Source organism: Poecilia reticulata, chromosome 4 (assembly GCF_904066995.2).
Source record: "Poecilia reticulata chromosome 4, P_reticulata-male-v2, whole genome shotgun sequence".
Lineage (NCBI taxonomy): Eukaryota > Metazoa > Chordata > Actinopteri > Cyprinodontiformes > Poeciliidae > Poecilia > Poecilia reticulata.
This window is the reverse complement of record NC_088833.1, coordinates 30,679,142-30,693,019: the sequence shown is the minus strand read 5'-3', so window position 1 is coordinate 30,693,019 and position 13,878 is coordinate 30,679,142. Positions and strand designations below refer to the sequence as shown.

At 39.1% G+C, this 13,878-nt stretch overlaps 1 protein-coding gene across 1 annotated transcript in view; it reads left to right on the top strand.

Annotated features, from left to right (window-relative positions):
• LOC103464024 (uncharacterized) overlaps window positions 1-13,878 on the top strand; it is a 76,244-nt gene that overhangs the window by 19,012 nt on the left and 43,354 nt on the right. Inside the window, exons 7-8 of the mRNA XM_008407819.3 lie at window positions 3,011-3,076; window positions 12,143-12,266. Of these exons, the coding sequence (XP_008406041.1) occupies window positions 3,011-3,076; window positions 12,143-12,266 (190 nt within the window). The remainder of the gene's footprint in view (window positions 1-3,010; window positions 3,077-12,142; window positions 12,267-13,878) is intronic.

The following is a 13,878-nucleotide window of genomic DNA, read 5'->3' as shown; positions in this document are numbered from 1 at the left end:
TCAAACTTCTGTGAAATCAAACTGTCCACTTAGGAAGCAACACTGATTGACCCGACGAGGGTCCCCGTTGTCAATCAGTGTTGCTTCCTAAGCGGACAGTTTGATTTCACAGAAGTTTGATTTACTTGGAGTTATATTGTGTTGTTTAAGTGTTCCCTTTATTTTTTTGAGCAGTATATATTTTCCTGGTGTTTGCTGAATATTATAAAAATTGTAGTAGGTGGATGATGCCTGTAAAAGCCCTTGTCCTGGAGCAGAACTTAACACATTATAACAGTTTAAAACAATTAAATAAATACTAAGATAATGTATTATGACTATTAAGTATAAGTTAAATTAAAAATCATTTTTATATATTTTCCAACTCCACTGAAATTTGTCCCAAGTTTTTCTCAACACCGTCAGACATGAATAGAATGTTAAAAAATAAGGCATTATTTGGGGGCACCAGAACTTCTGAGGACCCCATGACCTCTTCCTTTCTCTTCCTTTACTAAGAGGGCTAGTTAGCTCTGGTTAGCTTATGTTATTTTTTAGTTTTTTCTTCTGTTTTATTCCTAAATTGCTACTCACAACCATGATGTGTCAACACCATAACTAACAATTTACAAAACTTTGGTGAAATTTTGTGAAATAAATGCTTAATTTTAGTATACTGTAAAGATGTCATGGACCTGATGAGCTACAATATGACCTCCTTCAGAATAACATATAAATTGAGGTAGTTTGGCTTTTTGTCAACTCCATCAGATGTCAACTCCATCAGTTTTTGTGACTCTTTCAGTAAAATTGTTGACAAACCTAACTTAAATGTGTGATTAATTCATTTTAATGTATTTTACATAAATTGCATTACTTCACATGTATCAAGTTTTTCATTTTACTCACTAGTTTGTCACCACCTTCAGTTCTGTGTCAACTCCGTCATGCACTGTCAACTCGTTCAGATGGACTTTTTGTTGTTTTTTGTTTTAAATAATATTTCTTTTGTTTCTTGAGAAGCATTTGTCTGTAAAACTGAGTAAAAATATCACTAATAGGGACATTAAAAAAATATTTTATATTTACTTTTGTCAGATGGTGATTTAAATTTTATTTTTAAAAAAATGTTGCAACTGGGAGCCTGCACCTTAGCATCTTTACATATCCAAAACATTATTTGTCATATTTGCATACATAAGGTTGCGAAATAATAAAAATAAAAAAAAATTGGGAAAATTTGCACCCATTCTGTCCCTATTCTCAAGAATCACTGATTTACATGACCAGAACCAAATATGGAGAATCAGCATTCAGCTTCAATGCACCACCAATCTATATCGAACTTGCAGAAAACTGCAAACCAGTTGAATCACAGGTGTGTTTTTAGCCTTGATTTGAAGGAACTCGTAGTTTCAGCTGTTAAACAGTTTTCAAGGAAGAGAGTAGAGCAGAGTAGACCAGAACCAGAAGACCTGAGTGCTCTGGAAGGTTGTTGGTAATAAGATGAGATTCTGCAACCAGCAATCATCCCACATCTCAAACTGTTGGGACAGTTCAATCTGGAAAGACTGAGACGGAGAAAAAGGAACCATTAAAAAATTTAATGACAGGAATGAATAACAGTTCATTGGCGCTCGGGCCCCGGGCTGATTTGAGCTCTGATTTGCTGTGAACTCAGGTGAACATCCCGGAAGCTGATTAGGGATGCTCTCCTCCCAGGGCCTGACACTGGTGGTGGAGGTTGGGAAAGGGTGCTATCCTGGAGAGCCGAAGGATGCGGGTGGAGAAGGGGAGGTGGAGGGTTGAACTCAGCTGGAAAGCGGCTGGCGGCGTGGGTGTGGATCCTTATATGCAGAGCTTGATTGATAATTGGACACGCCGGGTGAGGACCAGCCCTGAGGTTGGAGACGAGCATGACGCAGCAATGGGCGAAACGGAGGAGGCGGAGTCTCCCAGCTTGAACTTGCGCTTTTAACTTCATAACTCTGTCATCTGGGATGTCAGTGCTAATCCCTACAGTTCTTACACACACTGCTGTATTAGACAAATAATTAAATTGGCAGTACGTTTTGTTTCATCAAACTTATTCCATCCAATTTAGTAAATCATACCAAACAAGAGCATTTAGCAGATTAAGCTGTTTGGCATTGACAGAGACGATTTAGTAGGTTTTTACTGGGCACAACTCCCACACACAACTCTGCTGCTCAGCCCATAGAAGAATTTTCCTTATTACTGTGGCACCTATTAATGAGGACTAAACAAGAATGATTGCTACAATAAAAAATTATTAGACATACACATTTTCTTTCTTTCTTCCTGTATTAATTATTTTTTGACAAAGTATATCTTAGTTCAAATTAGCATTAAATTAAAACTTTTGCAATAACTTCTTCTTTTCAAAGGTCTTTGGTTTGTAGATGTAGATTGTTTTTTTTTCTTCTAGATTGAAAACGTCTGTTTAGTATTTCCTTTGAACGGTTTGAAAGTGAGCAGAATCAAAAGCTTGGGTGTACTTCAGCCCTTAGATGTGTGGAGAAACTAGCGATAGATCTGCAGTCTTAGTAACCAACTGTTAAGAGATTACAGGAGCTTTAACATGTAAGGAGTGAACAATTGTTAAAACCTGTCTTGAAACCAACTATAAAAGCCTTCCACTCTGATACTTGTCACGCCATTCCTCTTTATGAAGACATGCACATTGTTTTGGAATTGCTGCTTCTCAGAGTGTGATATTCGAGGAGCACATGAAGAGAAGATCCCAATGCTTATCCCAAAGGCATCCTTTGTTTTGAAAAACCTAAACTGGAACAGTTGTGGAGGATAAAGGCATTGCTTTATAAACAGGAAGTGATTTTAAAACTAAATCTCTTATCACTTCATATCTTTCAGACACTTTGATCATGCAAAATCTGTTTTGTTCAATAAAGGAGCTCTTCTCTAAAAGCTTTGATACCTGATCATTTTCCTATATATTTCTCTATTTTCTTTCAATCTGTTCTGATTGTTGTTTTGTTTTTACTTACAGTATATCAATTGGAATTAGCTATGTGTTGGCTGGCAGCGAGGCTTTTGCTGTTCTTCTTGGTATCAGGTGAGTTGAATTTAAGAACGATGTGACTAATGTGTACTGGCTGGACTTAAGTAGCATTTTATGAAACCCAAAACCAAACTGTAGTCACTTAATCAGCATCCTCTTAAATCTCTAATAGAATTTCTTTTCCAGTTTAGTGTTAATCAGCTTAAGCAGCACATATACTTTTGAGATTCTCTGCTCTCCTTCACTGTGTGTGAAAGCAGCCGTGCAGGGTAAAAATAGGTAGAGTTCTATGGTTCACTGGAGTTTTCAATTACAAAGAAATGTACATCTTATTAGTGGTGCGACTACTGCAGTTTTCTGGCCGATCGCTGATCTTACAAAAAGCCGGACCCGCTCATTCAGATTTTGGTCAGTGCCATTTTTTTGTTGATGCTTTTACTGCCTGAAAAGTTCCTTAGCATAACAACAAAACCACTAGATTGGCAGCAGTGTGGTGACTATCGTCAACTGCCCATATGAAGATGTAACTCGGATGGCGGGTTGGTCAGTCTGCTCTTTTGCAGAGCAAAACGGAACAGTGGCTGATTTTCAGACCTTAGCAGAGGTAGAGAAAATCAGGGGATAAGATTGATTTCTCATGGATCAGCTGATCGCCGATCTCCCAAAACAAAGGAATAGTCAAGGCGAATTATTGGTGCACCCCTACATTTTTCCTGTAAACATTTTTGGTTGACTTCGAAAAACAAAATACATCTATTACTGGAATCAGGACTGCATTAGGAAAATTAATTATGAAAATATAGAATAGTTGTGAAACAATCCTACACTTCCTTTGGGAACATTGCAGGGAGATTGCAAGCAAAAGTGAGATGAACATGTGTAGCCCTGTTCCATGTGACTGGAGGAAAATATAATGACACATGCTCTGCATGGCAGCCGATCAATATTTTAATTTTCCAGCAGCCATTGTACAGCGGTAAAACCAGCAGATCAAACTTAGCGTGCCAGGTACGCATCTGCTGAGCTTATCATACTAACTGCTTTTCAGTGAAACGCTCCTAAGAACGAATGTAAATAGCATCACAGAGAAGTATTGTTTAAATGTAGGGTATATATATATATATATATATATATATATATATATATATATATACTTTACATTTAAACAAGGGTTGCTTGTTTAAATGTAATCCTTTGTAGAAAGTCAAATATGAGGCAAAAATGTCAAAAGAAAATTTTGTATCCATCTAAAAATTATTTCACATCATTTTCTCTCTGTATGAAAGGGAAAGGAGATTTTGTTGTCACAGCAAAAATAGACTTTTAGAGCTTGCCTATGTGAACAGATGTGGGAAATATTTCCTCAGTGCTGCTACAAAGTTTTAAGGGACACATTTTTAAACTTTAGGACTTTCACTGTGTGGTTTCACTCGTTCCAGCATATGGGCGGAAATTAAAAACGTTTTCTGCTTGGGATTAGGACTTTGAGGGAGCCGCAGTCAGGCCTGATTTGTTAAATCCTTTATACTTTATAAATTGTGTATATTATATTAAAGATGTATTTACATTAAGAGGAAGGTGAAACCATATTGAAATTCCTAATTTCTGTGGACAAACGAAAGTTGATTATCTCTTCACCAGGATGATCCTGCTGTGTTTCTCTCGCTATATTTTGGTTCCTTGGTTGTTCAAAAACATGTATATAATTGTATATTGCAAAGATCCCATTGCAAATAAAAAGACAACACACCCTTAGATATGATGATGATATTCCAGTAAGGAGGAATGCTCTAAGCAGTTGCATGAAATTGCTTGTAAAACTCAGCAAATGCCCTTTTGGAAGACTAGAGATGGGAGGAAACTATACCATTGAGGTTTTATTTTATTTTCCATTATGATAGGAAAAAAACAAATCTGCATCTCATCTCTGTGCTAATGGACTTTAATTAGCGGGTGTTACTTTGAATGTCATGTTGCTGTAAATGTTTGTTCTGTGAGTTGTTGCTGTAGAACAGGAACTTAGGCACTTCAAAAAGTGTTTGAAGATAACCATCAGAGACATGTTTGATGCTGAAATTAGATGCTAAATTTGGGCAAAGCAAATGACTGTGTCGTATGCTACATATAGACCCTGCTGCTTCAGATGTTGATAGAAAGAACTGCTTTTATGTCAAAGTTTAAAGACATGCGGCTACATCAAATGTATCTGAATGGAACCGTGCTTGTTAGACATGAAACCATCTCAAAGACTAAACTAGACATAAGAACAAATTAAACCTGGTCGTTAAAAGTTGTCTTTTGTTGGAATTATACATGAACATAAACAGAGCTCCTGCTCGCATATGCATAACCTGCCTGACTGAAATGTCACTGCTTGACATCCATAGAATTAGATCTGACATCTTTATTTTAGTAATAGAAAAAAACTAATCATTGTACATGTTCCAGCATCCTGCAGCCAGCTGGGTCAGCCTGTATTCGGGTGGGTCAGGGCTTACTTTCTTTGAATCTGTGGTCGGAAACCTGCTGCTCCGCATCTTGATGAGGTTTTTAGGTGATGCTGCTTTTCATCTTTTACTTTTCAACTACATTCATGAGTTTAGATGCATTTTCCTTCAGAAAAATGTACCTAGTGGACATAGGTGAACTTGGGAAGAGATGTAAAGGATCTTCAACCCTTGATGGAGTTCAACCCTTACGCATCCCATTTTTCCTGATTCAAAACATCAACTTAGACCAGTGGTTCTTAACCTGGGTTTGATCAAACCCCGGGGGTTCATTGAGTCGGTCTCAGGGGTTCAGCGGAGCCTCTGCTGAAGACACACTTGTGTAAAGTCGTGATGACGCGCCCCGCTTTGCCATCACTTGCTCCAGAGGATCACGTTATATTGCTTAGCCAATCAGTGCTGCGGAGGAGCACTGATTGAAGGAGCTCCACTGTCAGCATGGATATGAACTTTTGTCTTTAATTACTTCAGCAAAGCTCACAGTTTTTACCAAATTTTATAGTCTAAATCTGCTCTGTAGTCGCATCTTTTCGGGATTGGTACTGCCTCTAGTGGTGTGGGGGTGGTTACACCGCTAATATAATTACATTACTAAATCGGAATACCGCAAAGTATTTTGTGTGTCGGGGAGGGGGGTTGTTAAGAATGTTAAGAAGGGTTCGGTGAATGCGCATATGCAACTGGGGCTTTCGGTACCTCAAAAAAGGTTAAGAACCACTGACTTAGACTGTGTTTAGTCCATGTTAGTTGTACTCCAGTTTATTTATCTAGAAATTCCGGTGTGTTTAGGGAGCTGTGATTGTGAACTCGAACCAAAAATGCAAACTCTGTTCCTTCTACAAACCTTGGTTCTTGGTTCAGTTGAAGTGAACTCTGGTGTGGTTCAAATGCATATTTGAACCAGAGACCGCTCCCAAAGTAAAAAGTGATCTACAGCGCAGGGCATTCTGGGTAAATACAATCAAAACAAACGTGCGAGTCCAGCGCAATAGAGCTTTGGAGCTGATGTCACAGCGTATGACGTTTTACGTCGCTCTGCGCCATTTTTGGTGTCCACAGACCAAAACAAACTATTCAGAACACCGGTGTTTTCATTGTGTTACCGAACGCAGTGAAGTTGTTTTCAAGTTGGATACTGGATATCCCGCGCTCCGCGGAGTAAGGGACGTTCAGCTCAAGGTTGATCCGATTTATGAACGCTAATTTCGGCCAGCTGTTCTTTACTGCGCCCGGAGCGCTCGGAGTTTCACATAGGGACCGTCAATTTCTGAACACTCCTGTAAATAAATTCTTTGTCATGTGATCAACTGATACAAAAAAGTGGTCATTCATGCTTTTACACGAGGCACACTATCATCTATTAAAATTTTAAGTCATATTCAATAATTTAAATTTTAATATGAAATGTTTTCATCAAACATCGTATCACATTAACTCAATATGTGTGAAACTGTTCTACTAGACTGTATAGATGAGGCACACTCACCTTTATTACATTTTAACACTTTTTTATATTTTTAGCTATTTCTTGAGTCAAAATTTTGTATTTTTCTTAAATAGCTTCTAGATCATGTGACCTATTAATTCAAAATATGTGTGAAATTATTCTACTAAACTATATAGATTAGGCATATTTTTATTCCATTTTGAACCCTTTTTAATTTAACCAAAATTATATTTTAAAAAATATTTAAAAAAAATATTCATAAAATGTATTACCTCAGATGATCATCACTTGTTACCTGTAATGTTCAATTGCATAAAATTCTAGGACAGGATCTATTTCATTACATATTCACTTACATGGAATATGTTAAATACAACAAATATTTATTCAAGCGTGATCTATTTCATAAAATGTGTCACCTTTATTGTTTAGTTACACATTAAATGTTTAAAGATGGGCTCTTTCATCTGGTTTGTGTCATGATGTGGCGGTGGACACAAACGCAGCAGGCAATAGACGTACTTAATGTGGATGTTATTTTAATGAACAAAATAAACGAACTAAATCCAAAATCCAGGGAAAACAAGGAAATCCTAAACACAATGAACAGGAGACATTAGGGATAACAACGGTAACAACTGGCAACGTGGTGAGCAGGATAACAAGACGGACTGGCGAGTTGTGACTGAAAAAGAGGAGCTTAAGTAATGGAACAATGGCCTAAATGAGAAGAGTGACAGCAGGTGTGAGTAATTTGGCACAGGAGCTGCTGAGGGCTGGGGAGAAGGTGGCACAGGGAAACTAAGGAGATCTGCTGGGAACACAAACGGGAGGAAACGGGGAACTGAAAAATACTTCTAATACAAAAGACACTAAGAGTAAAGAAAACCTGATGAACTTGGAGAGAAAGATATGAAACCATAACCAAACCTAAATAGAAACAAGGCTGATCTAACAGCAATAAGAACTAAGAAACACAGAGCTGGAGAAACTAGAAGATCTAAACAAAGAAATAACCCAACTAGAATTACTAAAGAAAGATAGAGACTCAGACATGCAAGAATAACCGAACCTATGGTGATCAAACTAAGAAATAAACATTACTAGAAACCCTGCAGGGAGGCTGAAATAAGAAATAACTAGAGGGATAAAATATAATTAAACTATAGTCATTAAAGAAGGCTTGAGATGGACTCAGACAAACAAGGAAAAGCAATAATATAATTCTAACTACACTAAATACCTCTAATAATATCAAAAGGACCATGAAGGGCTAAACTAAAGTGAATTAAAACATGAAGCTAAATAAAATGAAAAGTAAAACAAACTCAAAAACCCAGTGTCCTGACAGATGTCTGATTATATAATTGTTTACTTTAATCACATAAAATATTTATTTAAAAATATAATCTTTCATTACATGTATATTTATTACCTGAAATATTTAAATATCAAATTTTTACTTAAAATGTGAATCATTTCTTCACCTGTTTACATGCAACTTGAAGTGTTTGAATCAAACGATTCATGGATGTTTAATACATTAAATTATTGAATGAGAGAAAACAGCCACTTCTAAATGTACACACATTTCAACACAAATGGTTCCTGTTCCTCTTCAAAGTCTGCAGCCTTGCTGAGCTCCTCTCCTGGGGTTTCTTCCTCCTCAGCCTCTCCAACTTGCTCCTCTTCTGTTGTCTCCGCTACTGTGTTTTCATCATTTACCTCTTCTGGGGTAAATAATGAAAACCGTCTCTTTAACTTGTTGATCCACCATGGTTTTGCTGTATCGCCTCTTTACTTGACGACCATGTCGGTCCGACGTTGTGGCGTTTACCTCGCAGTGACCCATATTCAGTGCTAGAACCCAGTCAGGATTGAGCTCATCCATTTCATACGTCGGTTTGCCTTTAAGAGGACATATCAGAACACACATCAGTATTAAAGCTATAAATCTGATAACACTAGTAAAATAGTTTACTTCACAATAATGTAAGAACCTCAATGTCCACTGACTAAACTCGGACTATGCTACCTAAACAATATTAGCCCGACCTAAACAAGGTTGACCCACTTAAATGAATTCAACAGAAACTGAACGTGAGTACACTCGGACAAAATCATAGCAAAAAATGGACACAAAACCAACAAAGCAAAGAATAGAAATGTCTGGGGCAAACTTGTAGGTATCTGGGGATTTTGGAGAACGTAACATCAGCGTCTCACCGCTGATACAAGGACATTTGTTTTCTTTTCGTTAGCTCCGACAGCTGAGCCTCCTCGCATTGTTTCCAAGCAGGAAAATAGTGACACGAAAGTCCGTTTTCCATCTTTTTACAGTTTCAGTCGTGTGATCGGACATTACAGGCAATAACGCAGCAAGTTCGTACCATGGCTAAATTATTTTAGGTAACTTGGATTAAAAAATATTTGCGAGACTGTTGTTTTTGTCGGTTAATGTTTATGGACACCAAAGATGGCGCTGATACCCCTCCGACTAGAGCAGTGACATCACGCTCCAAAGCTCTAGGAAGAGATGACTTTTGGTCTTTTACCAAAGACACAAGAGAAATCCTACTACCGCCAAAATCTCAGAACACTCCATTTTTGATTCCATTTTGTGAAGAAAGAAGTTGTGCTCAGTTTTCTCAGATGTTTTGGTGTTGTTTCCTTCAGTGGTTCTTGGTGCAGCAACACCACAATAGGTAAGTAAGTAGGTTGTTCATAGGGTTTGGATCGTTTGATGCAGTGCTATGTGAAAACACAGGGATATTTTTTACTGTATTGAACTAAGAATTTGGTATTTGGTATTTGGTATTTGGCATTTGGCCCGTTTTGGTGGCCTTAGGATTGCATCTCTCCTTTTTGCGGATGATGTGGTCCTGTTGGCTTCATCAGATCATGATCTGCAGCTCTCACTGGAGCGGTTCGCGGCCGAGTGTGAAGCGGCCGGGATGAGGCTCAGTGCCTCCCAATCCGAGGCCATGGTCTTGAGCCAGAAAAGGGTAGAGTGCCTTCTCCGGGTCAGGGGGGTCATCCTGCCTCAAGTGGAGGAGTTTAAGTATCTGGGGATCTTGTTCACGAATGGGGGAAGAAGGGAGCGGGAGATTGACAGGTGGATTGGGACAGCTTGTGAAGCGGGCGCTGTACCGGTCCATCGTGGTGAAGAGAGAGCTGAGTCAAAACGCGAAGCTCTCGATTTACCGGTCGATCTACGTTCCCACCCTCATCAATGGACATGAGCTTTGGGTCATTACCGAAAGAAAGAGATCCCGGATACAAGCGGCCGAAATGGGATTCCTCCGCAGGGTGGCTGGGCTCTCCCTTAGAGACAGGGTTAGAAGCTCGGTCATCCGGGAGGGACTCAGAGTAGAGCCACTGCTCCTCCACGTCGAGAGGAGCCAGTTGAGGTGGCTCGGGCATCTGGTCAGAATGGCTCCTGGACACCTCCCTGGTGAGGTGTTCCGGTCACGTCCCACCGGGAGGAGGCCTCGGGGAAGACCCAGGACACGCGGGAGGGACTATGTCTCTCGGCTGGCCTGGGAACGTCTTGGGACGTTCCCAAGACGGAGGAGGAGGAGGAGCTGGAAGAAGTGGCTGGGGAGAGGAAAGTCTGGGCCTCCCTTCTGAAGCTGCTGCCCCCGCGACTCGACCCCGGATAAGCGGAAGAAAATGGATGGATGGATGGATGGATGGATGGATGGATGGATGGATGGATGGATGGATGGATGGATGGATGGACTGACTAAGAACAGAATAAGATATTTGTTTAGGTTGCTCCCTCTGTTGGCTTACTGAGCTTTTGTTCTTTTCTGCAAAACCTTTATGCAATGCATTACTCACAGTAGTTGATGTTGCTTACAGTGATTAAACTGAAGGAATACTCCACAGAAGTAGAGTAAAAGCCAGAATGCTGCACTGTTTAAACTCACAGTTGGATTATTTGGGTCTCTTCTGGTGATTGCTGTCTCTCCCCTCAATTCACACCTCCTCTTTCCCTCCCAGGCCTATAATTACCTTTATCAGTTAACAGGGCTAATTTATTTTGTCATGCCCCAGTAAATCCTTTACCCAAATAATATTATTCACACTCTGCGGGACGGTCGGACTGCTTCATTGGCACGCTTGGGTGCTTCATTATCAGCACGCTCAGCGCCAGGGGAGATGCAGCGATTTGTTGTGGGAGTAGGAAGGCAGGGTTAGTGGAGTGAAAAAAAATCTTGGGAGGCCTCCTTTGGATAAACCATCTTCCCCCTGCTTCCAGGATACTGCAGTCAATAGAGTGCTGCAGGTTTGTGTGCAGAATGGCCTTCGCAGGGTGGTGGGCGCCTTGGACACAAACCTCACTGAGCTGCAGAGGATTTACAGCCTTACTGAGAGTCATTTCACCTCAGCATTCACTTCATTGTGATTTAACCTTAGTTTAAGCGAGTTTTAGAATTTAAAAAGTCAGGATTTTCCCTCGAGCCTAAAATATAAGAGGATTAGAAAACTATCCTTAACCCACAAATATCAGTTAAATCTCATGTGTTTAATTAAGATGAAACCAAGCCCAGCCTTATCTCTACAGATGGTGAATTTAGTAATTTAGCTCTTGTTAATACCACCCGCATTACTTTTTAATATTTTTTTCTCTACTTCATATTTTATGTTATATAAGAAATACCTTGTTGGTCTTTGTTGAACATGTTGCTCCCATGTAGGTTTTTTTGGCTCTTTTGTGCAATTTTAATATTTCAGATCATCAAACAATTCATATAATCTGAGTAAACATTAGCAGCTGTTTTTCAAATGTTGAAATTGAATTGTCTATTGGGTTTCTTAGCTTTAAAGTATATGCTTCTGTCAAAATGTCAGAATTACTTAAGAAAAACAGAGCTGCTATTTGAACAGCATGAACCTACCTGAGTGCAACTCAAACAATTCGGCACTCATTTAAATGTGTCACTCCAAGCAGCCGTAAAACGAATCAATAATAAATTCTTAAAAAAAAAAAAAATCAGTCGTTGAACAAAGATGCCAAGATGTGTTTTGGAAGGATACTGTTTGTTGGATCTCCATGGCAACAGCATGTTGGGCTAAATATTTCTCCCTCAATGAAAGCAGACGTGTGATTTATTAAAGCTAACAGGTAGGATTTCTCCATGTGTTTCTATGTCTCCACAGACACTTTTATGTGATCCCCGCCTTCACCTGGATTCTGTCCCTTGCCATCTTACTTGGCCACACAGTCATTCAGCCCATCACCTCGTTGCTCACCCTCCTGAAGGGAATTCTGCTCATTGTTACGGTAATTCTACCTAATGTTGTTAGTAAAGCATTTTTCATGGTAATTGTTCTGGTGATAACTCAAACATCTTTCAGAAGAGAAGCAGAAGGGTCAAGCTGTCTAAATGGAGATTTTAAAAAAATGTGGATGTCATAAAACTGACTTATAATAATTTGATAATTTGCCATAAAGAAGAAGTGAGCTAATCCTGATGTTCTTATTTTATCAAGTTCCTTGCAAAAGTATTTATGTCCCTTGAACTTATGTGCACCATACAACATTTTATTCATGCAGTGTTTTAATATTCATCCAAAGACAAGAACCTAATACAAACAAGACTATATATAAATGGATGTTCTCCCACACTCTTACCAGGCTGGTGTTTACATTATGCAACACGGCCCTCATGGGAAATTAGAGAAAACATCTCTTCACAAACGAGTGTCCCATACTGAAGCATGTAGCCCGCACTCTGTACAAAGCACAGAGAGTCACTTAAGGTAATTTGAATATATGCAAGAGAGCTACTGATTACAATATTTTAGATTCATTGGTGGTCACAAGTAAAAGGTGCAGAATTAGTTTTCCTTAAGTGTGGTATCAGAACCAGGCTAATTTAAATGTGTTTACCTCTCTTACTATTTACATTGTATACTCGTATGATATATTAAGTCAGATGGTCAATGCTAGAGTCTATCAATAGCATACATCAGGAGTTTAACAAATCAGGGTTTTGGTTTGTGAGCACTCCTGGAGTACCACACATCAGCTGAAGGTTAGCAACCATTTATATCTTTCTACAAATCAGTTATTGTGAAGGAAATGTAACAGAGTCCACACTTTACTGTGGACCCTACTTGAGGTTTAAGGCTCAGTATTTACAGATTCACTCATTGGCAGATTTATTCTTGGAAACCTGGCTATTCACAAAATAATAAAAAATAAAAAAAACATATGTAAAATATTTGATTGAAAATAGAGCTACTAAAGCTGAAAAATCCTAGCATATTGCTAAATGCTATTGTATCCCTGAAGATCCAAACACAAGAGTTAGCATAAGAGAGTTAACTCTTGTAAAAATACTCTCTGCTCCACTGTTTCTGCTTTATAACTTTCTCTTGGGTGCCTTAGGTGCCTTCTTTATTGTGCGTCCTTCATTCATTTCTTGAGAAATGCAATGTTGTCGTTCTTCCGGTATGAGGTCATGCTGGGAAAATGGATGGAAACACTTGTCCTGTCATGCAGAAGTTGTCAGACATACTGAGTTCCACTGTGTATTTGCTGGTTTGAGCTTTTCCAGGTCAGTGCTCGTCATCATTTTGAAGTGTCAGTGGCTCACTGGGAGCTCTGGAGAGAAATCTTTGGGTATGGGCCAGAGTCCATTTAACACAATTGCATCCCAGATGATTACAGTCTGAAAGAGCTGTAGAGCTAGCTGCAACATCTGCTGCTGCTGCTGTAATACAGATGCAACATGTTGGCAAACATCTCACATCTTGTTTACTTTGGGAGAAGTTTAGTGTGGATTTTGATGCACCTTTTGATAGTCTGTTGATCATTTCACCAGTCTGCACTACAGAGGACACACTACCCTACTACCTCCAAAATTTATGTAGATAAAAAGAACCATTGC